Genomic DNA, 26,950 nt, shown 5'->3' with positions numbered 1-26,950 from the left:
ACATGGACTTGATATGTCTGGCCTTATAACAACCTTGTTTGGGCAAGATTTCTCAATATTACAGGTATTAAAAGTCAGTAAAAAAAATTATGCAAGGTAAATTCAGCTAGATCATTTCTTTAATGGGAGAGAATTCTTAACATTAAAAAAAAAAAAATTCTAATCCACCATGGAAACTAAGGGGTGATAGATATGTTTTATAAGATAGGAATGATTATTTAATGATTCTCCTAATCTAGAAAGAAAACTATTAAAGTCGACAACTAAGGAGAAAATAATCATTATTCTTGTCCAAGTAAAGCAAGGAAACCAAGCTATACAAGAAAAATCTAAAGGCGACAACAAAGATCTTCGAGTCAAAATTGAGTCTCCTAATTTATTTGGAATTTCTAAAGTCGAATGTTGATCCTAAAGTTACAAGGAAGGATTATTCAACCTAGAGAACTAGTTAGGTTAGGAAATAAAGATTTTTTTATGTATTTTTCTTTGTTATTTGGGATAGCATGCTTCAGACCTTTATTTTAATTTTAATTTTCATGTTTTTGGCTTGATTATCAGTGTTTAGACTTGATTAATTAAAGGTTTGAGTCTGATTGTTTGTAGGCCTTACACAAGTCTACATCTTGAGTATTCTATGGTTTAACTTGGGTTATTACACATATAAAAACATCTATGTAATCTAAGTATTAGTTTCACGTTTTTGTTTAATAACAATGTAGATTGCCACGTCTCTTTTTATGAGTGTGTGAGGGTGGATTTTCTCTTTTACTATGGTTCTCTAACAAACTAAATCGACTTATCAAAAAACAAATGTCTTTGTGATGTCATCCTATACTTCTCGTTTATGAATCGTTATTCATTAGGTGAGAGTTTCAAATTCTAGTAATGTTGGTACTTGGATTTAAAGTAATTTATATGTCACACTTCCAAATCTATTTTCATAGCTTTTCAGGAGTTGTATCATTTACGTGTGGACAATGTGACCAAGTGCTTACAGGGTTCACATAACAATTAAAATCCGATATTCCAAGAATGATCTTATCATATGAGAATTATTGGCGATAAGAGAAGGTGAATACAAGTGACACTGGTGTCATATAATAATATAAAGTTTCTTGCATGTGTAAATAAAATTAACCTGACATTCTAACATATTGAATAATAATAAATTATCAAATTTAGTACATTATTTTTAGTTTTTACTTTCATGTAAAATTATTTTCAATAAAATCAAATAAGCAACAACGATATTATCCATGGCATATAATTTTTAAATTTTTATCGTTATAGTAGTTGTAAATGAATAAGATTCTCGATATAAGATGCATTTACCCCAAAAGTAACTCCAACTAGCACTTTAGATTGATAAAAGTTACGGTGCTTCAATGGTATAAGAGTTGCCCCACTTTAGCACTTGTAAGTGCTTCAAGCAGGGGTGAGAAAAAAAATTAAAAAATCAATTTAATTGAGAAAGCTGAAAAAAAATTACTTGAAAAAACTGAATTGATAAAAAAAACCGATTGAACCGGTTAAAATATTTAAGAAAATATCCGGTTTGGTTCGGTTTCTGGTTTTGATGTGCCTGAACCGGCCAACCCGAACTGAACCGAACCGGTTCAGTTTAGGAATGAAAAAAAATAAACCAAGCGGTCCAAGCCGCAGGCCGGCTCCTCCCATTACTTTACTTTTCAACAATCCTAGCAGACCATTTATCTGATTTCCCTTTCGCACAGCCGCCCCCTCCCCTCTAACCCTTTTAATTTTCATTCACACTTCTCGACCCTGGTAAGAGTTGAGTTCGTTGATCCCAGGCCAGGTCGTTGTAAAGGCAGTCAGGGTTGACGTCATCGTTAAGGCTCAGAGTTGGAGTGTTAAATGCTTGTTTCCTCATAGATACAAGATCTATTTTGGTTTACAGAGGTAAAACAGCTTATGGACACGCACAATTTGAATCTCCCACCTGAAACAAAACCCTAGAAGAAGGGGAGAGGATTGTGACTCCCAGCAGACAACCTGGCGGCACCCTTAGAAAATCCATTTGGATTCGGGCTGGTTATACCCCCAAGACAAAGTCGCCGTCTACCAATCTAAAGGGGCCCTGGTATGCTCTTCTTTGATATGGAGAATCATGGGTTTGGTTCCATTCTCTTAAATTTTCTGCTATGTGTGTATCTGTATGAAGAAAGATTGATATGGGTTGGTTTCTTTTATTATAATATGTGATGCAGTGAAGAAAGGAAATGCAGACTCAAGAGGTTCCTCCAGGTTATGATCATGTTGTTCCTACAAAGCCAAAAAGTAAATTTGTTAAAAGGGGAATGAAAGAAAGAAGTAAAAGCGGCTTCAGACAAATAACCATTGGTTTTTTCGGTTTTGGACCTCAAAAACCGAACCGAAACCGGTCGGTTTGGACCGGTCCCGGTTCGGTTTGGATCCTCTTTTTTTTTTCTCCTTCCAGTTTGGTTGTTTTTTGAAGATAAAAACCGAATCGAATCGAAAATGATCATCCTAGCTTTAAGTTCAAGTAAACCATTTTTTAGGATTTGTTGAATTAGAAGTGTATTTTGTCCATAATAATATTTATATTCTTATAAATTTTAATGAAAATAATAATATTTATAATATAAATAATAATATTTTTAGTAGCAATAATATGAATTATTATAAAAATAATATTATTTATAACATCAAATTTAATAATATTTTAGAGACTAATATTATTAATTATACTAAAAGATAATATTAATAGAACAAATAATAATAGTTTTGAGATCAACACTATTAATTAGACTAAAATAATAATAATACTTTTAATATCAATACTATCAGTTATACTAAAAAATATATTAAGAAATAATATAATAATTCTTTTAATATTAATTATATTAAAAAAATAATATCAACAAAATAAACAATAATATTTTTACCATTAATACTCTAAATATTAATTATATTAAAAATATATATTTTTAATACAATTATACTAAAAATACTGGCAGCCCAAGCACCATGTGGCGCTTGACCTTCATCCTAGAGAAAGAAAATCAAGCACCACATGGTGCTTGGACGACCGACCTGTGGGTGTGGCAGCCAAAGTGCCACGTGCGCTCTTGATCTGCCCACAGCCCTAAGGCCGAGCAGATTGAGCGTCAGGGGGCTTGCTTCCAGGCTGACACCCCTACCCTCCAACCCAATAATATCCTTGTCAAATAGTGCAGTTCATAGTGAAAGCTCTCACAGTCCACAGTGAAAGCACTCGTAATGCATCCACAATGTAGTACAGTGTAATCCATAATGAATTCACTAATAATGAACAGTATTACATGCTACAATAAAACACCGATCAATTTTAATTATAGTTAATATAATGAGTTAAATTGTCGGTGGATCTTTGAAATAAAAGTCTCTTTGGCAAATGGATGCCCACAAAATAAAATTTAATATTTGATCATTTTGATGCGCTGATGTTAAAAATAATTTTTAAAAATTAAAAAAATATTATTTTAATATATTTTTAAATAAAAAACACTTTAAAAAATAAATACAACAACAGATGAATACATCCACAGTCACACCGTTCTTACAACGAAAGATTTAGAGTTTTGAGATTTTTACATTTTGAAGGTGGTTCCTCGAATTTATTTTTATTGGTTATAGAACCCGTACTGAGAAAGGAAGGCAGAGAAGGGGAAGAAGTAAAGAAAAGAAATCAGAAAAAAAAAATCTGACATAATAACTATCATTTATGTTATATTATATACAAATGTAATTTTATCTTTTTATTATTTTTTAAATTTTTAGTTGATTCAAAATGTCTACAACGTAAAAGTAAAAAATTGATAAAATTTCACGGTAGTTAATTTTAAAGTTCATAAAATTAATTAAAGTAGGTACAAATTGATCCGAACATTTATTTTAATAAAATAAATAAATAAAATTTTAGAAGTTTATTTATTTTTTATTATCCAATAAAAGGAGGTTTAAGTGTTTCACTTCTTCAATCATGATACAACGACTCTGGTATCACTGTCAAGTTGATTTTTTTTCCCTTACTAATAATAAAAATAGGTTTCCCACCCAGATCTGACGATTTTCTAGTTTTTAAATTTTTTCCCCTTCTTCTACCTTGAAATGAAAATCAATACTTGAACTTATATCATTTTTTTTTATGTGAAAACCAAATAAATATCTCTTGTTTTAAAGAAATAAAAACTCAAGTATTGAAGATTGTCAAAGAACCATCTCAACCTAATAACTTAAGCTGATAAGTGAGGTCTTAAGCTAGTAAGTGAGGTCTTAGGATATGATTTATATTATTCTCTAACACACCCCTTTAAGTGAAAGCTTTTTGGGCTTGAAACTTACACAGACTCACATTACCTTGTTTTTATTTTTTATCAAATAAATAGGGATGGTTAGATTCGAACTCGTGACTGCTTGGTCATCAAGGCTCTGATACCATGTCAAAAAACCATTTCAACTTAATAGCTTAAATTGTTATGTGAGGTCTTAGGATATGATTATATTATGAATGAATATAATCATATCCTAAGACCTTACCTAAAACCTTAAGTTTATGGGTTGAGATGGTTCTTTGACAAAGATGACCAGTGGTTTTGGATGATTTGAGATGCATCGATTTGTTTGAGAGTGTAGTTGCAGTTGTTTTTCAAAGTGCTTTTCACTAAAAAAATAGATCAAAATAATATATATTTTTTATTTTTTAAAAATTATTTTTGATATTAGCATATCAAAATAATCTGAAAATACAAAAACGATATTAATTTAAAACAAAAAAACAAAAAAAAAATAATTTTTTTTTAAAATATTTTTTTAACATAAAAACAAATAGATTATACTTATTTCTTGAATCATCGAATGACGATACTTGCATGAAGATGGGATGGTTTTGCTTTTGCAAATTGCGTTTTTGAGTTCCTAAATTATAAGATACGATAATATTGATATTTCATGAGTTATTCAAATTAATCATATTAATTTTCTTAATGATAAGTTAATTTTTATTATTTTTATTTGAAGGATGTCTCTCATTTTCATGCATCTTGTAATTTTTGTTTCTTTTTATTTATTGAATTTCAACATTAATGCAAGGAGATTGGCAAAACCCTAGTTTATAAACAGCAACATTTTCCACATAAAGAAAAAGCTTGCATTTAAACTAAATCTATCCAGAAATATCATATTTCTACAAGATTACCAAAGCAATAAAAACTTCGATACTTATTTGAATATTTAAGCGATACAAGAGTACAGGAATCGTTTTGAATTAGATGAGTAGATCTTCAACTCAATGAGCAAAATAATTCTATATTTTAGTCACATTCACATAAAATAAAGTATACAGAGCAGGGGCATAAATGCAAAGTCGATAAGAGTTCCAGAACTTGTGTGTAACACAATAATCCAAAAATACTATAAACTAATTAAGCACTTTACGACCTTATTCATCCCTATACTATTATAACATATTTAATTAAGCACCCCGACCGTACAAATAGTTGAATAAGTCCTTCTTACAAGCAAATCTCATCCCTTTACTTGTAACAGCGTCAACATTGAATAGCTACTAGCAGAGCTGTGCGGCACGAGTCCCTTGGACTCTTGCTTGTTTACATTTTCTAAAAAGTAATTTAGATCTGGTTTGTTTACTGGAAAGTAATTTTTTTTAAAAAATAAATTTTAAAAAAAATAATTGTTTTCTGATGTTTAGTAGTGTAATAGAAAATAAATTGAAAAATATTTTTCAGTGTTTAGTTATGTTATGGAAAATGAGTTAGAAAATAACTTATTAATATTTTTTTTTCAAGTTTATTAAAATAATGAGAAACAAATCTTATAAATTAAAAATTTGAATGAGAATGAAATTGAAAAAAAATATAATTTCATAAATTATCTCACATAAAATAAATAATAATCAAAATAATAGCGATCAAATAAAAAATAAAAAAATTAAAAGATGAAGAAATTAAAATAATAATAATAATAATTAACATTTCATAAATTATTTCAAATAAATTAATTAACAATCAAAAGAATGAGGATCAAATTTGATAAATAAAAAATTTCAATAAAAAAAATGATAAGGAAAAAACAAATAGCAATTATAAAAATAAGGACCAAAGTTAATATAAAAATTAAATTTTAAGAGATGAAATTAAAAAATAAATATCCAAAACAAAATATATATAGCAATCAAAAGTTTGAGGATCAAATTTGATATAATCAGCAAATAATGACATTTCTAAATTTTTCACAACTTCCGGAAAGTGTTTCCCGCCCAAATTTTACAGGAAAATACTTTCCTGAAAACCAAGCCAAATTTTCCTTTGACTGGAAAGTATTTTCCGTAGATCAACTTTCCTAATGGCAAACAAACACATGAAAGTTTGGAAAGTGGTTTTCCAGAAACCATTTTTCGGAAAACAAACACAGCTAAAAGGAAAAATATTTTCCTGGAAACCAACTCAAATTTACTTTTGACTAGAAAATATTTTCTGTTGACCGGAAAATGTTTTTCATTTACGACCTTTCCTAATAGCAAATAAACACATAAAAATTTAAAAATGATTTCTCAACAACTATTTTTTAGGAAACAAAATTAGTTTCTTAGCCATTTTCACCTACTAATAAAAAAAGTACAATTTATTTTATCAAGGATTTAAAAAATAACTACAATATTTTTATTCTTAATTAATTCTCAATTGGATGAATTGAAACGTAAGTTTTATAATCTTCTAATTGATAATTTTTTTAAAATTTAATTCATCTTCATTGTTGGTAGAAAATATATTAAAAATTAACAAAGTTTTTAATTTTTGTTCTTTTCATTTTAATTCATGTTGAATAAAATGAATTGAAACATCAATTATAATCTTTATTAATCAATTAATTTTAGTACTACTTAAAAAGCTTTATAAGAATTTACAAAATTATAATTAAAAAAACACAAGTAAATTAAAGTCAACACAACAACCTCGGAACTTAAGTAGTCTGTGTAGATAGTTGTAGGGGTACAAGGACGAATAGAGTCGTAAACCCATCTTACGAGCTAATCATGCATAAACAGACGAAGCATCAAAACCAGTCGACTCATAGCGCGTTGCATCACGTGTCTAGTGCCAGTGTAAGAATCTTCTAGACGCCCCGGTGACTCTCTGGTGCTGTAATTATTTTTTATTTTATAAAGGCGCGTGATGGGATTCTTTGATTTACGTAACTGTAGAGAGCAGGGAGCTTGGAATTTCTGTAAATTCGAATATTTTAGTGGTCGCGGGAAAGTATCACGGCTTGCCACGTGGACATCCGGTGTAATTATTCAAATGGTAAGGCAATACGAAGTTTGAGTGCGAATGAATAATTAACCCATTACGGAATAAGGACAACGGTTGACGAAGAAGATATTCCAATGGATATAATTCACGTGTAAAATCCTATCGTATTTTCTTGATACAAGCAGCTCAAACACTGTGACGGGGGGCTCTGGTCCGTCTTCCAGTCATAAATGAAAATCGAGATGTGCCCTTTAGTCCAAAACTGTAGCCAATGCTGTCAAATTGCTTGATTGCAGGGGTTTATTCATAATTGTACAATGATTCTTTCTTAATAATTATTTGCTCATAGCAGCAAAGTGGTATTTTGATTATAAAAAAATAAAAAAACATTTTTTTACGCTAGCATTGCACGTGTTAGCAAGTGAGTAGCCCTGTTATTTTCGTGCGAATGTGTGTTATTGACTTCAGTGCTTGAAACCATTGTTCCGTCGTGACATTCGATTCTTTTCGATGTCTTCTTCCTCTCTAGACAACCTTTTCTTTTTCCTCTTCTTTTCCTTCTCCTCTTAGAAATTCACGCTTCAGCCTTTCACGCCTTTTCTCTTTGGATTGGTTCATCCATTTTCGTATTCTTGTTTGTTTTATTTTAATTAATTTCTAAAATTAAAATTTTTTAAATTTTATCGTCCTTCAATTTCTTAGTCTGTTATATTTGAGATAGTTTTTTATTTTGATTTTTGTTTCCTCAAGTTCACCCTCTATTTCTTTCATATTTGATAATCATTCTTTCTATTGCTATTTTTTTGCTTTAGTATATTTTTTAAATTGATATTTTTTTTTTGATTTTATCTTTTAACATTAAATTAGTTGAGAATTGAGTTTCTTAACTGAACCTGGATCTATGGTTTCGCAGATTATAAATTTGAAACATTAACTTAGGTATAGAAGATTTGTCTTGTTCAATTATTGTGGATTAAAACAATATATTTACCATGCTTACCCTTTTTCAATGACCGTAAATTATACACTTTTGAATTGATCAAGGTTATTTTTGTCTTTTGACATAGTTAAATTACTAAAATACCCTTAAAAGTAAAATAAAACTTAACTCGGGCCTAGTTTTTTTTTTTTAAAAAAAATTAACTTTTCAAAGCATGGTGTAATTACTCTATTTCCCTTAAAATCAAAATTTTTAAAGCTTGACTTCGAGGGCTTATTCATAATCATATGTTGGTTTTTTAGATATAATTATTTGGTCTTAGGGACAATTTGGTCTTTTAATTAATATCAATAATGATTAAAAAGAGGCTGTTGCACGTGCCAACGTGTAAGCCTCCCTACTGTGTTAAAGCGTTGTGCGTGACAACTTACAGTGGCAAAAATTACCTTCCTTGGTATTTTCCAATCATCTTGGCGGGGCGAACCTCCCTAAGTAGCGCATGCATGATGATTCTGTTTTGTTTGATACCAACTCAATTTCCTTCTTCTTTTCTATCTTCTTCACCTCGATTTGTGTATTGTCCCTGAAAAAATTCAAAGCAACCCTTCAATTTCTTTTCCCTTCAAATTTAAATCATATTCTTTTAATTACAATTTTTTTATTTGAAAAAAATATTTCAAATTGAAAATTATTTTCAATTTCATTCTCTTTCAATTTTTTTATCTCTCATATTTGGATTTCATTATTTTGATTGATATTTTTTTTTATTTGAGATAATTTCTAAAATTGATTTTTTTCCTTTTTTATTTTTTTTTATCAGGTTTGATCCTTATTTTTTTTATTGCTACGTTTTTTATTTTGACAAGTATTTTAGATTTTTTTTTTATCTTTCAACATTAAATTGGTTAAGAATTGAGCTTATTAATTCAGCCTGAGTTTGAGATTTCACGGTTTGCAATTTTGAAATACTAACCTAGATTTAGAAAATTTGCTCGGGTTTGTTTATTTTTTCATATTATTAATCTAGGGTTATCTTTTTTATATTATTAAATTAACCAAACTTATTAAACTCAATTGATTTAATGTCTTGAGTCTCAAATTTTTTAACTTCTTTACAAATCCTAATGTTGCATGAACTTTTTTCTTCTAATGTTTGGAAAAATTTGGCTTGGCTCATGATGTTGCACCGGCCACCAATATAAGTTTCTTCAAATCACTTTATTGGATTTTTTTTTAAAAAAATATTTTTTTCATGTTGAGGCTTTAATATTTTGTTCATTATAACTGGGCTTTACATGGTTTTATATCATGATCTTACATTCTAGATTGTGGGTTTTGTAGGTTAATCATAGTCGGCCCGGACCGATCTAATGTGCTATTAATTCAATGTTTTTTTATTATAAAAAATAAATCATTCAATATGTGATTTAACATGTCACCATTTAAGTATTTTTAAAACTGTTTCGGCAATTATGCATCAAAGTTTTAACTTCATAACGTTTTTATATTGTTTAAAAACTTGAAACAAAATAATCTGAATCACAATGTAGTGCAAGTAAAAAAAACATATTCTCTGACATAAAGTCTATCAAACCTCCAGGACTAAATAATCACATTAAGTTAACAAAAAATTAATAACCCAGCATCCCACAGGATATTCAGATAGAGTCCAGTTAAATTCTTTATTCAAAATCAATATTATGTTGAGCATTTTGTTAATTACAGTTACAAAGAAAATTAATTTCCATCAAGTTAGAACAGGACCCAATATGGTTGCGATTAAAACTTAAGCCAGAGTACTACAACATAGCATCGATGCCCATTGGAGGACAAGAATCAATCAAGAATAGTGATGAACTAGATAATTAGTTGCATTACACTATGAGTCGAATTTATTTATTTTTAATGTAAAACAATATATATAGGCATCGGTTATGTTTTTTCTAGTAGAAAATAATTTAAGTTGTGTGGAGATTTACCTTGTATGACATGATTGACTTGGCAAGTCCAAAGACAATCTAAATAACCAATAAAAATATATTTTGATTTAAAATAAATATTTAAGATGATTTTTTTAAAAAAATATTGAGACGACAACATAATGAATAGATTCAAATCAACTCAGGTTAACCTACCAATATGCATGTCAGGTCATGAGGCCATGATAACCTCAAAGAAAATAAATCAAAATAAATTATGAAGTCAAATCTTCAATAAACTCAATATTGAATGATAAAATTAAAAGAAAAAATCTAATTAAAATAAATAACTCGAGTCAATTTAGGTTTACCTGTCAAATTCGCGATTCGATTCATAAGACTAAGATAGCCTAATAGAGAAAAAAATGAAACACATTATGAAGTCTAATTCTCAGTTAAACCCAGGTTGAAAGATGAAATTGAAAACAAAAATGATTAAAAAAACACAAAAAAAAACTCGAGTCAACCCAGGTTAACTTGCCAAGCTCGTGACTCGAGTCATGAAACATGAATTACCTCATAAAAAGCAAACTAGAATAAATTATTAAACCTAATTTCTAATCAACCCAATGTTGAAGGATGAAATTGAGGAAAAAAACAATTATTACAATGAGAAAAATAAACTCATGTCAATCAAGTTAACCCGTCAAACTCGTGGTTCAGGTAAGATTGAGATAATTTCATAAAAGGTAAACTAAAAAAAATTATAAAGTTCAATACTTAATAAACTTAAAGTTGAAGAACAAAATTAAAAGAAAAAACAATAAAAAAAGAACACAAATAAAGAACTCAAGTCATCCCGAGTTAACTTGACATATTTATGACCCAAGTCACGAGATATGAATAACCTCGTAGAAAGAAAACTTAAGTAAATCATGAAACTTAATTATCAATCAACTCAATGTTGAAGGATGAAATTAAAAAGAAAAGGTTAAAAAAACTCAAGTCAACTCGTCAAATTTGCGGTTTAGACCATAAGACTGGGATAACCTCTTAAAAATTAAACTGAAAAAATATTTGAAGTTCAATCCCCAACAAATCTAATGTTGAAGGAATGAATTGAAATTGAAAAATTAATTAAAAAAACTTTAGGTAACCTGTGTTAACCTATCAAACTCGTGACCTGATTTATGAGATGGAAATAACTTTACAGAAAAAAACTAAAACAAATCACAAAGCATAATTCTCAATCAACTCAATGTTGAAGGATAAAATTGAAAAAAAAATTCAATTAAATAAAGAAAAAAAATCGAGTCGATTAAGTCAATCTGTCAAATCAATGACCCGATCATGAGACTAAGATAACCTCAGGAAAAAACAATTATGGAGTTTAATTCTCAATAAATATAATGTTAAAATATAAAATTAAGATAATATATATATATATATATATATATATATATATATATAATGAATAGTATTTTGTAAAGAGATTATAAATCTCGTTCTCTTTTAGGTTTTTTGTTGGGTTAATTGTTTACTGTAACATTGCATATGTACTAAATCCAAAGGTTGGAAGAGACTATTATGCTCTTAATTTGCCTTGTAGAAAATGGTGTGGAGGCTGGCTTCGGATTTTCTTCGAGGCAAGGCAAGAATCATTGCAGAACACAAAAGTTGATGGTCCGAATGGAGAAGCTTTCTTCAGTGATTGGAGGAAGAGCAAAAGGGAACACTGTCAACTTTCAATTGCCATAAATGGCAGCGATGAAATTGTAATTTTCATAAAACTTATAAATAATTCTTAGGATAGATTTTAGTTTTTTTTTTTAAGAACATGTTGTTTTGCATAAAATATTTTGTAGAAAAATATTTTTTAGATTTTCCTGTGTTTATTTTTGTAAAATATTTTACAAGAAAACTAGACAATAAAAAATATTTTATAGTCAATCTTTAAATTCAATTTATTTGTTAGAAAATGCTTTCAATTAATTAAATTTCCTACAATATTTTACAAATATTAATTCATTTGCAATATTATTAAACTATTTCAACTATCATCTCTATTGTCCATTCCTTAATAATCATCACTAGCTTCTTTTTAATTATTATCACGGTCATCTCACTAACACCTTTACTATTTTTTTCTTCACCACCATTACATCATCTTTCATTACCACTATAATTACCCTATCATTATTAAAAAAATTCTAAAATATTTTACAAATATTAATTTATTTATAATATGATCACCATCACACTTTTTTTTTTATCATCGCCACAATCACCCTGCTATTATTAAAAATTATTTTTCAAGCTAAAAATTGAAAAATAATTTATAAGTAAAACATTTAACAGGAAAAAAATTGACATGTAAAATATTGTTTACCCAAAACAAACGGACCTAAATCACATTTTAATTAAGTTAGTCATGAAAAATGTCATCTAGGAGATGCAAGGATCTAATATTAGCAAATTTAGGGACATAACAAGGGAAGCTGAGGCCTTGAAATTAACATGTATAATAATTAATGTTCTTCTTCTGTCCAGTCTCCAGTTGTTGGAATACCTTGGAGGTGAAGCAAAGAACCCGGAACAACTAGGAATTGAACAATAAATTCCTTGGATTAATTTTCATATGCTCATGTTCTGTCAAGTAATGGTAATGAATTGTGATTGGTTCTGGTGATTTAGTTAACTGAGTTTATTTTCAAGAGTATATATATATATATATATATATATATATATATATATATATATCCTCCTCAATCTCTAAATTTCTAGCTTGGCCCTACTATAGCCTATAATATGTTAATCCTTTTTCAATATTTTATGGGAATTAGTCTCTAGTAAAACTTCCAAAGTGGCATGAGTCTAGTCAAATTACCAGCATCTTGGATGATCTAGTCCAGAACTTTTCTCTGTCCAAATCTATATCTATATATATATATATATATATATATATGTAACAACAGGTAAAGTGAATATTGAATATTGACACTCATCAATGGATAGTTTGTCTCTTTGGCATATTCTCTTTCTTAGCATATTCATATGCAGTAGACTGTGCATAAAGCAGCCTACACAGCCTGGTGCAAAGTGAATGAATCTTACAGCATTCAATCTGAAGAAAAGAACAATATTGGAACCGGATCAATCCCTCAGATGTTTTGAGTTACGTTCAAGAAATCTTAAAGAGGAAAAAAAGTGCTGTGATGACAATGAAAAAGGGCAAAGCCTAAATATTCTGAGATAATCTTTTTAGTTCAATAGTTGCAGCAGCTAGCAAGTCCTTCCATGCCAAAGCTAGTAGTGTTGCTTGTTGAACAAAACATTCTCCACCTACTCATCCTCTATAAAACAACATCATTCACGTACGATTTGAACACAACAAAACCTGATCCTCTCAAAATGGCAAACTCAGCCCCGCCGCCACCAGCAGCCCCATCACCAGCCTCGAAACTTGTTCGAATCATAGTTGTAGTCATACTAGCTTTAATTGTTCTTCTTGGTTTAGCAGTCCTCATCACTTGGCTAATAATCAAGCCCAAACAGCTTGTTTACAGGATTGATAGCGCGTCAGTCCACAATTTCAACCTCAAGAATAACCACCTCAATGCCACGTTTGATCTTCTCATAAAAGCTCATAATCCTAATAGCAGGATCTCCGTATACTATGATCCAATTGAAGTGTCCGTGGCATATGATGGTCAAACCATCGCGTTCAACACCCTCGAGCCATTCCATCAACCCCGTAGAAACGTGACTCGACTAGATGCTACACTCGTGGCTCGTGACGCGGCATTGTCAGGGGCTTTGTCCAGAGACTTGAGGGTTCAAAAAAAGTCAGGAAACATTGGATTGGATGTCAGAATCAAGGCAAGAATTCGGTTTAAGGTAGGAATATTCAAGCTGAAGCATCATACATTAAGGATCTCATGCTCTCCAGTGAAAGTGCAAATGTCTTCATTAAAAAATTTCGAGACTGCTTCTTGTGACTTGGATTGGTAATTTGTGTCAATGCGGTGTTGGGGCTATTCCATTACCTTTGCTATGTGTCTTTATTTTTTTAATTTTTCTTGACCCTTGGTAGTTGCTTGACCATTTTATTGTACTTTTCTTTATTTTCTTGGATTGTTGTGTGAAATTAATTTTTATTTTTTTTTCTATTTAAAGGCTCAATGTATGGATGTTGACGTCCAAGATGCATTTGTGATATCAATAATGATATTTGTTTGCCAAGTTCATATTCGCAATGAGTGATGGTTGCATCAATGTTTATGACAATTTCTTTTATCCAGTGTTGTTGTGCTTCACTTTCTTTTCATTTCTGTAATATGCAAGAGAGAGCTAGAACTCCTAAGGACTCCTTTTTACTTCTTCTTTTTTTCTTCTGAAATTAACTAATTTAGATCTTAAACGAGCAAGCAATGCTATTGAACAAAGTATAAATTTATACTTGTCAGTCCCAATAATGAATAAACTCCATCCATATATTATATGGTAATCAGAATAAAACGAAAATTGCACCTGAAATTAAGGCCAGCTACTAGACAAATGGGCTATGGCTGTTGGAGGGGAGAGAGGCCCTTTTCAGCACGTTGCAGTTGATGTCTTGTTGCACCGAATCTGTCAACATATTATATGCTTGACGAGCTTGAGTTTTATGTGAATTAAATCTTGCAAGAAAAGGGGGGCCAAACACCAGTAAAACACAGGACAATCAAACACCAGCACATGAACAAAATTTGCAAGCCTTCATTAACAACCACCCACAAATACCAGCAACCCACACTCCCTCGCTTTCAAAAACCAACAAAACACCAGGACAACAGCCAGCAAGAGCCCTCTCATCTCCTTCTCACAGCCAAGAACTGACCCTAACCTTTACTGCCTAGCCACCCTCCTTGCTCTTACCATTGACCCTGCCACCATCATCAACCTCTCTTTCACCCACAACCATCAAGTCTCCCTTTTGACCACACATACCCAACCAACAAATCACCCAAATAAAACCCATTACTGTCGTCTCCTTCTCCACGGATACCCACGACAATAACCCCAACCACCCACAAATACCCACGGTTGCCACTCCTTCCAAGCCCACGCTCATGACAGCACCGACCTCAGCCAATGATACAGACCAGCCACCACTCGAACCAACCCAGCTGTCCCTCAACATAGCCGAACTAGCCACCACGCAAAACCAATAGCTCCTCGACATCCAAATCGACAAACCCAGCCTTCTCTCTCAATTGACCCAAAACTCCTCCAAACCCACGGTAACACAACCACCGAACCGACCAATACCCAATCAACCTACCAACAACAACCATAACAACCCATGATCCTCCCCTCTGAGCCATGATAACCACAGCTGTGAACTGGTCTGACCTCCACCACGAAATAAAACAGCCACGCCTATAGACCTGAATCGCCTCCCTCTCCCTCACCATCTAGCCACCATCCCTAACTCCAATAATAATAATAATAATAATAATAATAATGAAATATAAGGAAGAGGCAGTTAGGTTTGGGGAATCAAAATCACAGAAAGATTCAAGGGTTTTCTCCCTAAAATTATGATTTCTTCGCCTTTTACAGGTCTTATATTTTGCCAATTGACCCAAAATTATGACCTTTTTTTTAATTATTAATAGTATGTTTATTTGAAAAATAAAAACTCATCATGATATTTAAAACAATTACAAACAAAAAATAGTTTTTTGCTTATATTTTTGGATCAAGAAATACATTTTTTTGTTACTAGATTTAAATTATTTGGATATTGATAGGTATTTATTTTGAGAAATTACAAAATATTTATTAACACTAATTAAAAACTAGATTAATTTTTTTATGTAAGAAATAGAAGATAAATACACATTCAAATATTTTACCTCCTCTATCGTTTTTCACTTGCTTATTTATTCTAGAGGCTAATTTTGATTGCTAAGCAATATAATTATTGTTATTATAATTATATCAAGCAAAGATAAGTTGTTTATTTTAAATTTTAGAGGAAAATTATTTTAATTTTTTATTGAGGTAATTAAAATAAATAATCATGAGGTAAAAATATTTTACTCGTGTAAAAAGTCATTTTCATCATTAATGATTTTTTATTTTAATGAAAAAATAATTTTTTATTAATATCTGAAAAGAGTTTAAGAAATCAAAATAAATATCTTTAAAAATCCAAATAATTTGAATTTAATAATAAATATATTTTTTTTAGCCAAAATTTTATTTTATTATTTTTTAATTTCTATGTAATTTTAAAAGAACTTTTTTTTTGTCAAAAGCATACTTATGACATAAAAACTTATCATGACATGTAAGACAATTAAAAAAACAAAAAATAGTTTTTCGTTTATTTTCATGGGATTGTATAAAAAAACTAAAAAAATAATAAATTGATGTAAATAATATAAAAAATGATGATAATAAAATATTTATTGTATTGTCATTGAATATATATGATAATGTTTAAAAAAACACATTAGTTTGACATATAATAATAAATAAATAAATAAAAGGCCGCCAATTTGATGTTGGAATATCAAATGACATAGAAGGCCAGTGATGGGAAAAAAAAGGAGAAAAGTTATCAGCATATAAATTGATGAAAGATGTAATTGAGAGGTCTAAATTGAAATAGAAATAAAGTTTAGTGATCAAAATAAACAAAAACGAAAAACATAGGGACTAAGGTTGGGGAAATTAGTTACGAAAGGTTGGGCGAGCATTGAAATATGAGAGCTGCCACATGCTATCAACAATGAAAAGTCCTTTTTTATTCGGTTTCTTTGTTAATAAATACAAACCATCACATTGGGTTAGTTTAGAATCGGTTTGGGAGTATGGTTACAGTTGTTTTTTAAAGTGCTTTTCATGTTGAAATACATTAAAATAATATTTTTTAATTTTAAAAATTATTTTTAAGATCAGCGTATCAAAACAATTCAAAATACAAAAAACAATTTAATTTTTAGCAAAAAAAAATTAAAATTTTTGAGAAACGTATTTTGCATCGCGTTCCATAACATCTAGTATCATCTGCCCCTTGTGAATAAAAAGAAATCAAATTGAGATAACACTGGATTAATTTTATGTATCTTGCTAAGAGAGCATACGTTTAAATTGTGAGATTAAAACAAAAAAATAAAAAATAAAAACTAAGTTGTGAAGAGGTTTTACTATACATACATGCACCACGTAGCACGTTAGATTCAAGTATTTATTTATTTTTAATTTTGATATTCGATTTTTTTTTCTCTTTGATTTGAATTTTTTGTAGTCAGATTTGTTGTCAATTGCTGTCATTTTATTGATGAAGGGCATCCTTAAACATAAAGGGACTAGAGTGAAAGAGACAGAGAAACTAGGTGACTTAGAATTGTTTCATCAATTAAAAAAGTTAAAATTGACCTCTTGCATTTGAAGGTCACGTGACTTGTGCACAAACAAATCTAAACCATTAATTTATTGACTTATTTTTTTAACTCTTATGTGAACTTGACTCTTAAATAAAGAAAGATTATTTTAATTTCCATTTTTTGTTTTTCTTTGTTTTTTTATGTAATTTAATTTATCGTTAAAATTATTTTTTTTATTTTAATCCATACACGTGGAGCTTACCTAGGTCTTGATTTGGTCAGCTAATGCTTCATAATCAATCTAATCGAAAAAATAAATGGGATGTTTAAAGTAACAAAAAATTAAAAATAAAGGATTCAATTTGACTAAATTGTTTGCAAAGAGTTTAAATTGACCAAATTTCAATAATAGAGGGACTATTAATTGAACCCTTCAAAATGTAACAGAATGATCAAATTTCAAAAGGATGAAAGTTGCAAGAGATCAATTCACTTTTTTTTTTTCTAGTGGAAGAATCAATTATCAAATGATTTAAATTTCAGAGAAGGTTTCACCCATTTGGCACGTATGAAAAATTTAAAATGTATAATACTACTATTTCAACTTAAGAACATCTCTTCTAATTTTATATTAATTTTTTAATATAATTTTTTTAAATGAATGTTGTTTGAATTTGAATTTATAGTTTTAATTAAAGAAAATAAAAATAATAAAATTTAAATTTATGATAATGAATACAAAGATTCTAATATCATATAAAAAAATTATCTTAATTTAAAAAAATTAAATATAAAAAAAATCTCAATAATAATTTTATATTAACCCTTTAACACCAATCACAAATATTATTGATAAAAAAAGTTATGATGGAAGCCTAAAATAATATATCACGAGTCATTAATTAACCCGGTTTTAAGTGGTTTATATATAAATTTAAGTTAATATTTGAAATTATAGTAATAGTTGTTTTTTAAAATATTTTTGTTTAAAAATATATTAAAAATATTAACATTAATAAAAAATTTAAATTAAAAAAATAATTTAAAATAATTTTTTTAAAAAAATTTCAAAAACATTTTTTTTTATATAAAAAAGGACACACTCCAGCCTCCGTTAATAATCAACGGTGTGTTCTTTTCAAAAACACGTGCAATCAAACCACCAACAAAAATTAATCAAAGCTCTCCTGATGAATATATACTCCACTCAGGTAAGTCAGGTTCCTTTGGAAAAGATTTGTTTTTAAAAATGGCAATATGACGTCACTCTTTTGAATTGCAGCTCAAACGGTTATTTGGCGGCACGTGTAACTAAACGAAGCTAAACTAACAAAAATCCCTCCCATTTTAAAATTCTTACCCTTCCCCAACAACCAAACGCGAAAACATGGAAACGGCGCCGTTAGTGTGGTAGGTAAAAATCAAACCTTGAATTCGGTGTCGTTTAGTACCTGTCTCCCAGCTTCAATTCACTTCCCGTTGCATTCAAGATTTGCAATTCTCCGAAAACACCCTCGTCATGAAAGAGATACTTACCACATGTCGAGTCTTGGTTGCTCGGAAAATTTAAATACTTTAACGTTACGGCAAGAGTTATGAGCATAATATGTGAAACCATGACGTGTCCACCTTCCCATTTATGAGGGTAGACTGTATTTTTTATCGTCCACCTTCCCATTTATTAGGGTAGACTATATTTTTATCCTTATAAATTAATCAATGTAACATTTCTACCCCACAAATTAACATTTCTCTTATAACCCTATTTGTTTTAAAAAATTTAATTTTCCCGTAGTAGCTTACTACTAAATAACTATTTTTTTCCATGTATTTTTTATTATTTTTCATCGCATTTCTTTCATATTCCCTCTCAAATCACCAAACTTAGGAAACATTCAAGAAATAAATAAAAAATTTATAAACAAAGTCTGGGATAAATAACTTAATCTATCTTTAAACAATTAATCAATTTTTTAATATATTCTTATATTTTTATAATTATAATTATAATTATATATATATATATATATATTTATATAGTATTCAATTCTTTAAGATGCTCTTTAGTCAAGTTTTTTCACCTAACAAAATTATATTATTTATTTCAAAATTTATCTTGAGTTGTATAAAGATATAATTTAAAATTTTGAAAATAAAACCTCTTAAAAATTGATTTATATATTCATTAGTAATAAAATGTGAGTTATATGAATAGTAAATGATTTTTTACTCAAGAAAAAAACAAATAACTATCATAAAATTTATATTGTTTGTTTGTTTCTATAAAATCAATCATTTAAAAAATAGGTTATTCAAAATCAAAGGTGCCATTGAACTTCTTAGAAACTAGAGGGCTAACATTTAGAAACGTTGAAAACTATAGGATCAGAGTCGAAATATTGATAAATATATAAGGACTAAACTGAAGTTGTACCTATTTGTTATGGCGACTTGTCTGCAATAAAGATAAATCTTCCTTCCTTCCTTCCTGCCTTCCTTCCTCCCTCTAAAATAACAAAACAAAAACGAAAAACTCTTAGTTTGTTTCTTTCTCCCCCCTCTCTCGCTGAGTCTAAGTCAGTCCTTTTCGCTACGGTTTCGTTTCCTTTACTTCGAAATTAGCAGAGCTTCAGTCTCACGCTTATAGGAATCGAGCCATGTATATAAACGGTGCGTCGTTTCTTTTATTTTCGGCGTTTTGTATATTTTTTTCACTGGATTTATTGGTTTCTGATATGGAAATGGTGATGCTGATTTATTAAAATAATGGAAAACTAGAGTAATTTTATGAATCTGTTGTGTTTTGACTTTTTTTTTCAAAGAATGAAAATGTGAAGGATGAATTTTCTATTGCTTGTATTTTCCTGCGTTTTCTCGGCGACCAAGCGGAGGAATTAGGAATTGAGTAGATTCTTTGGAATCTGTACTTGTTGGATTCAGATGAGTGAAGGTTACTATAATTGAAACAATAGATGCTTCAAGTTCTTGAGTTTTCTTATGTATTTAGAAATTGAATGAATTTTTTTCATAGGAGTAATTTTGAGTTTTATTGGATTTACAAATTTCTGAGAATACCGTGATTGACATGTTTCGTTTTTTTCAATTTTGATGCAGAGGAAGAGTTGCGTCTGTGATGAGTTGAGGGGAGAAGATTGGATGATTTAAGACGGAGGCCATATGATATTTACATTACATTGTATTCATTTGGCTTTGTGCCGATGGTGATGAGGAAGAAGATGAATTTAAGGGTTGTTGATAAAATTATGATTTGTGCACTGATCTAATTTTGGAAGTGATCACCTGCTTGTATTTATTGTAAATAGATGCACTTTTTTTCGTCAACGCATTTTAAGCAGATGTGTTGATAGGTTTTGTTTTTCAATTTGGAGTTTGGACTAATGGCCGTTGCTAGTGTACACAATGTTTCTGTGCTTGATTCTTCTTTCCTTAGGGAATCTCAATCAGAGGCAGTGAGAAGATGGGGTGATGATGGGAGGGCAAGCAACCAGACATCGTCACACCTGCAAATACAGAGGGAGCTTGAGGATGAGCATGTGGTGAGTCATGTCCAGGGGAGGGTTACTGATAGATTGGTCCAATGTCAGAGTGACGGATCGAGTACTGATCTATTGAGGGTGGATGCATCTGATAGCCACAGTAATGACCAAAGTGGGTCTTCAGAGGGTGGGAGTGCTGGGGAGAGTGAGTGTGGACAATGGTCCCCATCTCCAATTGGATTGGAGAATGGACAGGATGATTCTTCTGATCTAGGAGAGGTTGAAAGGGTGAGGGTAAGGCAGATTTTTCAGGAATGGATGGATTGTGGTGCAAGGGAATGTACATCCGGCATTTCCCGAAGGAACAGTGGTTCTAGAGCAGAATGGCTTGGTGAAACTGAGCAGGAAAGGGTAAGAATTATAAGGGAGTGGGTACAACTGAACAGCCGGCAGAGAGGTGCTTGTGTTGATCGCAGAGAAGAAAAAGGTGCTGAAGTTGCTGGTCAAATTGAACAAGTTCTCGATGGATTGGTTGTTAACCACAATGAAGGCCAAACTGAGCATACTAGGAGGGGTATTCGCAGATTGTGTGGCAGACAGGCTTTGCTTGATATGCTTAAGAAGGCTGAGAGAGAAAGGCAAAGTGAGCTTCAAGGTTTGTTGGAGTATCGCGCTGTAACAAAATTTGCTCATCGAAACCGCATTCAGGTTAGCTGCTATCAAATCTTGACATTTTCAATATGTATGAATCTTGTTTGTATATTATTTGATTGCATACTATCCATTAATGTTAACAACACAATGTATAATCCATAATGGTGCAAATTGCACTAGGATGAAGGCATTTGAGGTTTAAATATTTACTGGTTACACACGAGGATTGTTCCATAAATCAATGATCATAGGACATTCTGGGTTTTGAGCATTTATTTACCAGAGGCTGATTGAAAGCTTGCATACGATTCATATTTTCCATTGTGAATCATTTCTTCTTGGTAAAGTCAAGCACTTGTGGTAAACATATGGATATTTAGCCATTGATGTGCTTGCTTGTGAATTATTTGACATGTTTTCTAGCATTTGTAATATGATTGCTGTGGATCATTTGTTTTGCAGTCATTACTTCGAGGCAGTTTCTTGCGAAATGACAGAATTGTTGAAGATGAGAGACCCACATCCACAGCAGCAAGTGAATTGGGTTTATTGAGGCAAAGACATACGGTATCTGATCTCAGGTATTGGATCTGCATGCTGTATCTTCCCCCCTAACTCCCTCTTTCTAAGGAATCCAATGCTTTTGCAACCATTTTCTTATGGTACTAATTGGGTTTTTCTAAGCGGAGCCTGGATACTTCATTTTATTGTTCCAAACAAGCGAACCATAAATTATTCTAATTGGTAATATTAATCTGAATACCTCCAAAGCATAGATCTGCACTATAGTGCCACTTCACGCCCTAAATTTTGGATGTATTTGAATTGTATTTTCTTTCATTTTCCTTTTCTTTGATCGGGAGGATTTCTAATCCTTTATTCTGAAATATTCTTTCTTCCCCATATCATTGAATTCTTTTACCATCCAGAATAAAAAGGAAAGCTTGTTTATTATTTAGGGTTCTGTATTTGATTGTAAGAGTGTGTTTCTGAATTCAATACTGCTGCTGTGAACTCAGTGTTGAGTGGTACTGTGCTCTTTCATGCTTTATTATTTAGGGTTTTCTCCATATTATGTTTGGCCATGTCAATTCTATGTGCTGATCATGTTTTGTGTCACCATGTTATCGCTTTTTTTTAATTTCTACTGCACAATTCTGGGGAGATTTTAAACTAGTAAATTAGTGCTTTTTGTTAACAATGCTGTGTGAACTGTTGGTTTTATGTAGGGAAGGATTTTTCTCAAGATTGGACAATTCTGTTTGCAGACAACTAAGCAGCAATGTCAATGATACCTCATCTAACATTTACGTTAATGGTAATAGAAGTGAACAAATCAAAGCAAAAAACTCACAACAGGTCATAAATGAATTTTATGAACAAACTGAGTCAAATTCTGAGGAAAATGGTAGCCTTGGGTTAATGGATAGTAGAACTGATATAGAAGATAACAATGTTGATGATGCAAGTTGGCAAGAAATTACTGCTCATTTAGAAGAGGGGCCAAGACAAGTTTCAGACTCTAATGCGAGAGACAGGCAACAGTTAGCCAACATTGCATTTGTTGAAAGGAGGGATGGTACTAGAGAAGAGGCTAATGGAAACCAGCGGGAAGGTACTAATGGCGAATCATCCCAAAAAACTACGGGAAATGAAGTTGAGGAGAACAAGCAGCTGCTATCAACAAGGGAAGTATTTTCTCAGCAATCCGAGGTAGATAGAGGGGGAAGTGCTGTCTCGTTATCCAATCATTTGAGTGATTTGGAAGCCACTGTAAATGAAGATGTAAATTGGCATGAATCTGCTGAACCATTAGAACAGTGGCAGAACCAACTCCTGGAAAGTGAAGGGCAGCACTTGTTTGGAGCTAGTCGAGCATCTGGAGAATGGGCAGATGGGGTTCAAGATAACATTGATGGACGTCAACATGAAACTGCTGCTAATGAATGGTTGGAAAATGAAGATAGAGAAGGGGCCTCTGAAGTTTGGCTTGAGGATGGTGGTTTTCAAGAGGCTGTGCAAAGTTGGCTAACAGAGCCTTCTGACCAGGAAGCTATATCAGTTGGTAGGATGGATCCATTTTATTTTTCTGATGATGACAATGTATACAGTATGGAGCTCAGGGAACTCTTGAGCAGGTATGAAGCTCAAGACTGAAGGGCCGATTCCACTTCTTTTTGCCGTTTTAGGTCATCAAATTATTTATGGAAGTTTTTTATTCTTGTGGTAGGAGAAGCGTCTCTACACTTCTTCACAGTGGTTTCCGTGAGAGTCTTGACCAATTGATACGCTCATATGTTGAAAGGCAAAGCCATACTCCCCTAGAATGGGAACTGCAAGAAACATCAGCTATCCCCGCATTAGCAGAACAAGATCTGGAGCAGCAGACTGTGGATCAGAATGAGAGTCAGGGGAATGCTGTTCAGAGTCCTTCACTTGCTCTACCTTCCCCAACTATACCCCCTGTAGAGCAGCTCTGGGATCAGGAGTCACACCATTATACCTGGCCACAGCATGACATGCATCTGCGCTTTGGAATTGTGCGTTCACTCATCCTAAGTGATTCTTGGAACTGGATTCTTGTTTACATCATTGCACTAAAAACTACATTTGAATGTTTGCTTCTCTTGGTGAATATTTTTTAATAGCTTATTAGGGGCAGGTAAATACCTTTTGATAACTTCTACTAACTAATAGGGTTGGTCATGATGTGTTCACATTAATATAAAAAATATATATTCAACTGAAACATTGATTTGATTTGATACAGGAATGGGACATCATAAATGATCTAAGGATTGACATGGCTAGGCTCCAACAAAGAATGAATAACATGCAGGGGATGCTGGAAGCCTGTATGGACATGCAGCTTGAGCTGCAACGGTCAATACAGCAAGAAGTTTCAGCTGCCCTGAATCGCTCTTCTGATTCACCAGGTGTGTTCCATTTTCAGAACGATTCTGTTTCTGCTCTTTTTCTCGGTTGGCCAATCATGATATGTGCAAGGCAATTCTTAGGGAAATAGCTTCAGTTTGTGGTCCAGCCTGTATAGATATTTTTTGTTCTAGCGAGGGCCACACATATCATTTCTCTTAAGTCAGCTTTAGGAAGAAAATAGTTTTCTGCAAGCCATTACTTTCTGAACAAAAAAGTCTTATTTGGACTGGTTTACTACCAATGCTGAGGGGAAAATGTTATTTCTAGTAATATGCATGTAACAGAAGGATCTGATTTCAAATGAAACATAATTGAGGGAGGTCAAACCTCAAAATGGAAGTTGAGAGACTGATTCTCAAATGACTAGTTGAGGGAAGTTTTAACCTTTCGGCCATTTTTTAATGTTTTCCAGTTGGAATTGAAACACTTCTCTATGTTAATTTTTTATTGGATATGTTTCTCAGAAATTGTACGCACGCGACTATAACCTTTTCTTTAGTTAGATTTTTTCTCCTCTCTTGTACTTTGTCGTATCATTTTATTTGTTCCTTCCGGAGTTGACCACAAAAATACCATTATTTTATTACAGGTGTGTGTGAGAATAGTGTTCCGGAGGATAGATCTAAATGGGATCATGTGAGGAAAGGAATTTGCTGCATATGTTGTGATGGCAGTATTGATTCTCTACTGTACAGGTAAATTTCAGTGGAACCGTACAAGTTTCTGACATTGATGGGCCAGATAAGAATAGGACTTGTTGCATATTTATCTAATCTTGCATTTCCCCCCTTTCTTTTGGCTATCTTTTTGTTACAGGTGTGGGCACATGTGCACATGTTCGAAATGTGCTCATGAGTTGGTCCGAAGCGGGGAGAAATGTCCAATGTGTAGGGCACCTGTAATTGATGTTATCCATGCCTACTCTATCTTATAATTTGATGGTTGAGAAACTAGAGGACAAAGTAGAAAGAAACGGTATGTTTGGTTTAACAATGCATGATTCTTGTGGGGGTGTTTGGTGCTGTGGTTGGACCATGATTTTCAAAATTTTTGAATTTGTTTTTGCCTCGAATTAATTATTTTGTGTGTTTTTGAAACGTGCTGATGTCAAAAATGAATTTGAAAAAAAATAATAAAAAAACATTATTTTCATGTGTTTTCAAATGAAAAACATTTTAAAAAGTATCCTCTATCACTGATCCAAACACCCCCTTGTCTTGCCTCTAGATCCCCAACCAGGTATTTATTATTTCCTGGTTTTTTTTTTCCTCAAAGATTTTGATAATTCGATTGTATGATTGAGATAACAATTTGGCTTCTTTGATTCATTATTTAAATGTGAATAAAAAAATATTGAGTGGAAGAATGTGGAGGTGTCAATGTGTTTAGATAACCATTTCTTTTTCCCGGATGCCGAGTGGATTACCGCCCTCATATACTTGATTCCAAAAAACTCTCAAATTGATGATACTTTCTGTTTAACAGTGCGCGCTGGGACACTTTCCTGTAAGGATATTTGGTACCACTCAGCATGATTGAGTGTTTTTTTTTTTTCCTTTGGCGAAAGCATGATTGCATTGATATCTTGCATCCTTTTTGAATTGTACGTACCCCCACCTTGTTGTGGCTGAATGATCAGCAGAAAGTGAGATGGAAAAAGTTCTAGCCTTATTGTTTGACAAGAGTATTGATGGAAATGCAATGTTTTATTGGGATATTGCCTAGATCTTTGACTGGGATTTTCTAACTAGAATTGACTTCGGGCATTTCTTGAACTTCGCATGCTGCTATCGTAATTTGAAAATCATCTTTTGAGACAGTTAAGGAGTACTAGACCTGAAACTTGATCTTGCTTCTCGAAGAACTTAAGATTCTAGCAATCGAGGTCTGCTATTTGAATTTAGCATGTGAAATCGATGGGGTGGGATTTTTTTATTTTTTTTTAATGCAGGACTACAAATCTAGTAATTTTTTTTTAATAATTCTATTTAATTTAAACTGTGGTTTGATTTATATTGAAGCGTTCTGTTATTTTTAATTTTTTCAATTTCTATTAAATATTCACGTTTCATCTTTAAATCTTGCCCCTTAGGTTTTTTCTTAAATTGTTTTCAATCCCCCCTAAGAGCCTTATGGAGTGATCAAGGGGGGTTTGATAAGTTAGAGTCAGCTCAAGCAAAGGACATTTATGGTGTCAAGGTTGATAAAAATATTTTTTTTAAAAAAGACATAAAATATACAATATAAATTTGGAGTGTTCAGATTATAAAATTATAAGTAAAATATTTTAACTAATTATATATTGATAATTTAATTAAATAGTAAATAATAA

General features: G+C 31.4%; 2 protein-coding genes and 1 long non-coding RNA gene across 5 annotated transcripts; all 3 read left to right on the top strand.

The window, feature by feature from the left end:
- The first annotated feature begins 1,685 nt into the window (after positions 1-1,685).
- Positions 1,686-2,264, top strand: LOC133679152 (uncharacterized). The gene is made up of 2 exons (XR_009836117.1): positions 1,686-2,101; positions 2,229-2,264. It is a non-coding gene; the product is annotated as an uncharacterized LOC133679152 (long non-coding RNA).
- Positions 2,265-13,427: 11,163 nt separating this feature from the next.
- On the top strand, positions 13,428-14,393 carry LOC133679482 (uncharacterized protein At1g08160-like). The gene has a single exon (XM_062102087.1). The coding sequence runs from the start codon at positions 13,449-13,451 to the stop codon at positions 14,160-14,162; it is 714 nt and encodes a 237-aa protein (XP_061958071.1). The 5' UTR covers positions 13,428-13,448; the 3' UTR covers positions 14,163-14,393.
- A 5,617-nt stretch (positions 14,394-20,010) lies between these two features.
- LOC133680341 (uncharacterized) lies at positions 20,011-25,984 on the top strand. Of its 3 annotated transcripts, none has more exons than XM_062103221.1 (8): positions 20,012-20,200; positions 20,645-21,735; positions 22,144-22,262; positions 22,911-23,819; positions 23,912-24,221; positions 24,452-24,617; positions 25,208-25,313; positions 25,435-25,984. In XM_062103221.1, exons 2-8 carry the CDS (start codon positions 20,929-20,931, stop codon positions 25,550-25,552), a joined length of 2,535 nt encoding a protein of 844 aa, XP_061959205.1. In that variant the 5' UTR covers positions 20,012-20,200; positions 20,645-20,928; the 3' UTR covers positions 25,553-25,984. The 3 variants fall into 3 exon arrangements, with proteins under 3 accessions (XP_061959208.1, XP_061959205.1, XP_061959207.1); XM_062103223.1 differs by lacking the exon at positions 20,012-20,200 and adding an exon at positions 20,258-20,480; XM_062103224.1 differs by lacking the exons at positions 25,208-25,313; positions 25,435-25,984 and having other exon boundaries at positions 20,011-20,200; positions 23,912-24,343; positions 24,452-24,583.
- Positions 25,985-26,950: the final 966 nt, after the last annotated feature.

The sequence above is a fragment of the Populus nigra genome, chromosome 19 (genome assembly GCF_951802175.1).
Source record: "Populus nigra chromosome 19, ddPopNigr1.1, whole genome shotgun sequence".
NCBI lineage: Eukaryota > Viridiplantae > Streptophyta > Magnoliopsida > Malpighiales > Salicaceae > Populus > Populus nigra.
The sequence above is the reverse complement of the archived record's forward strand: the minus strand, read 5'-3'. Positions and strand labels throughout refer to the sequence as shown.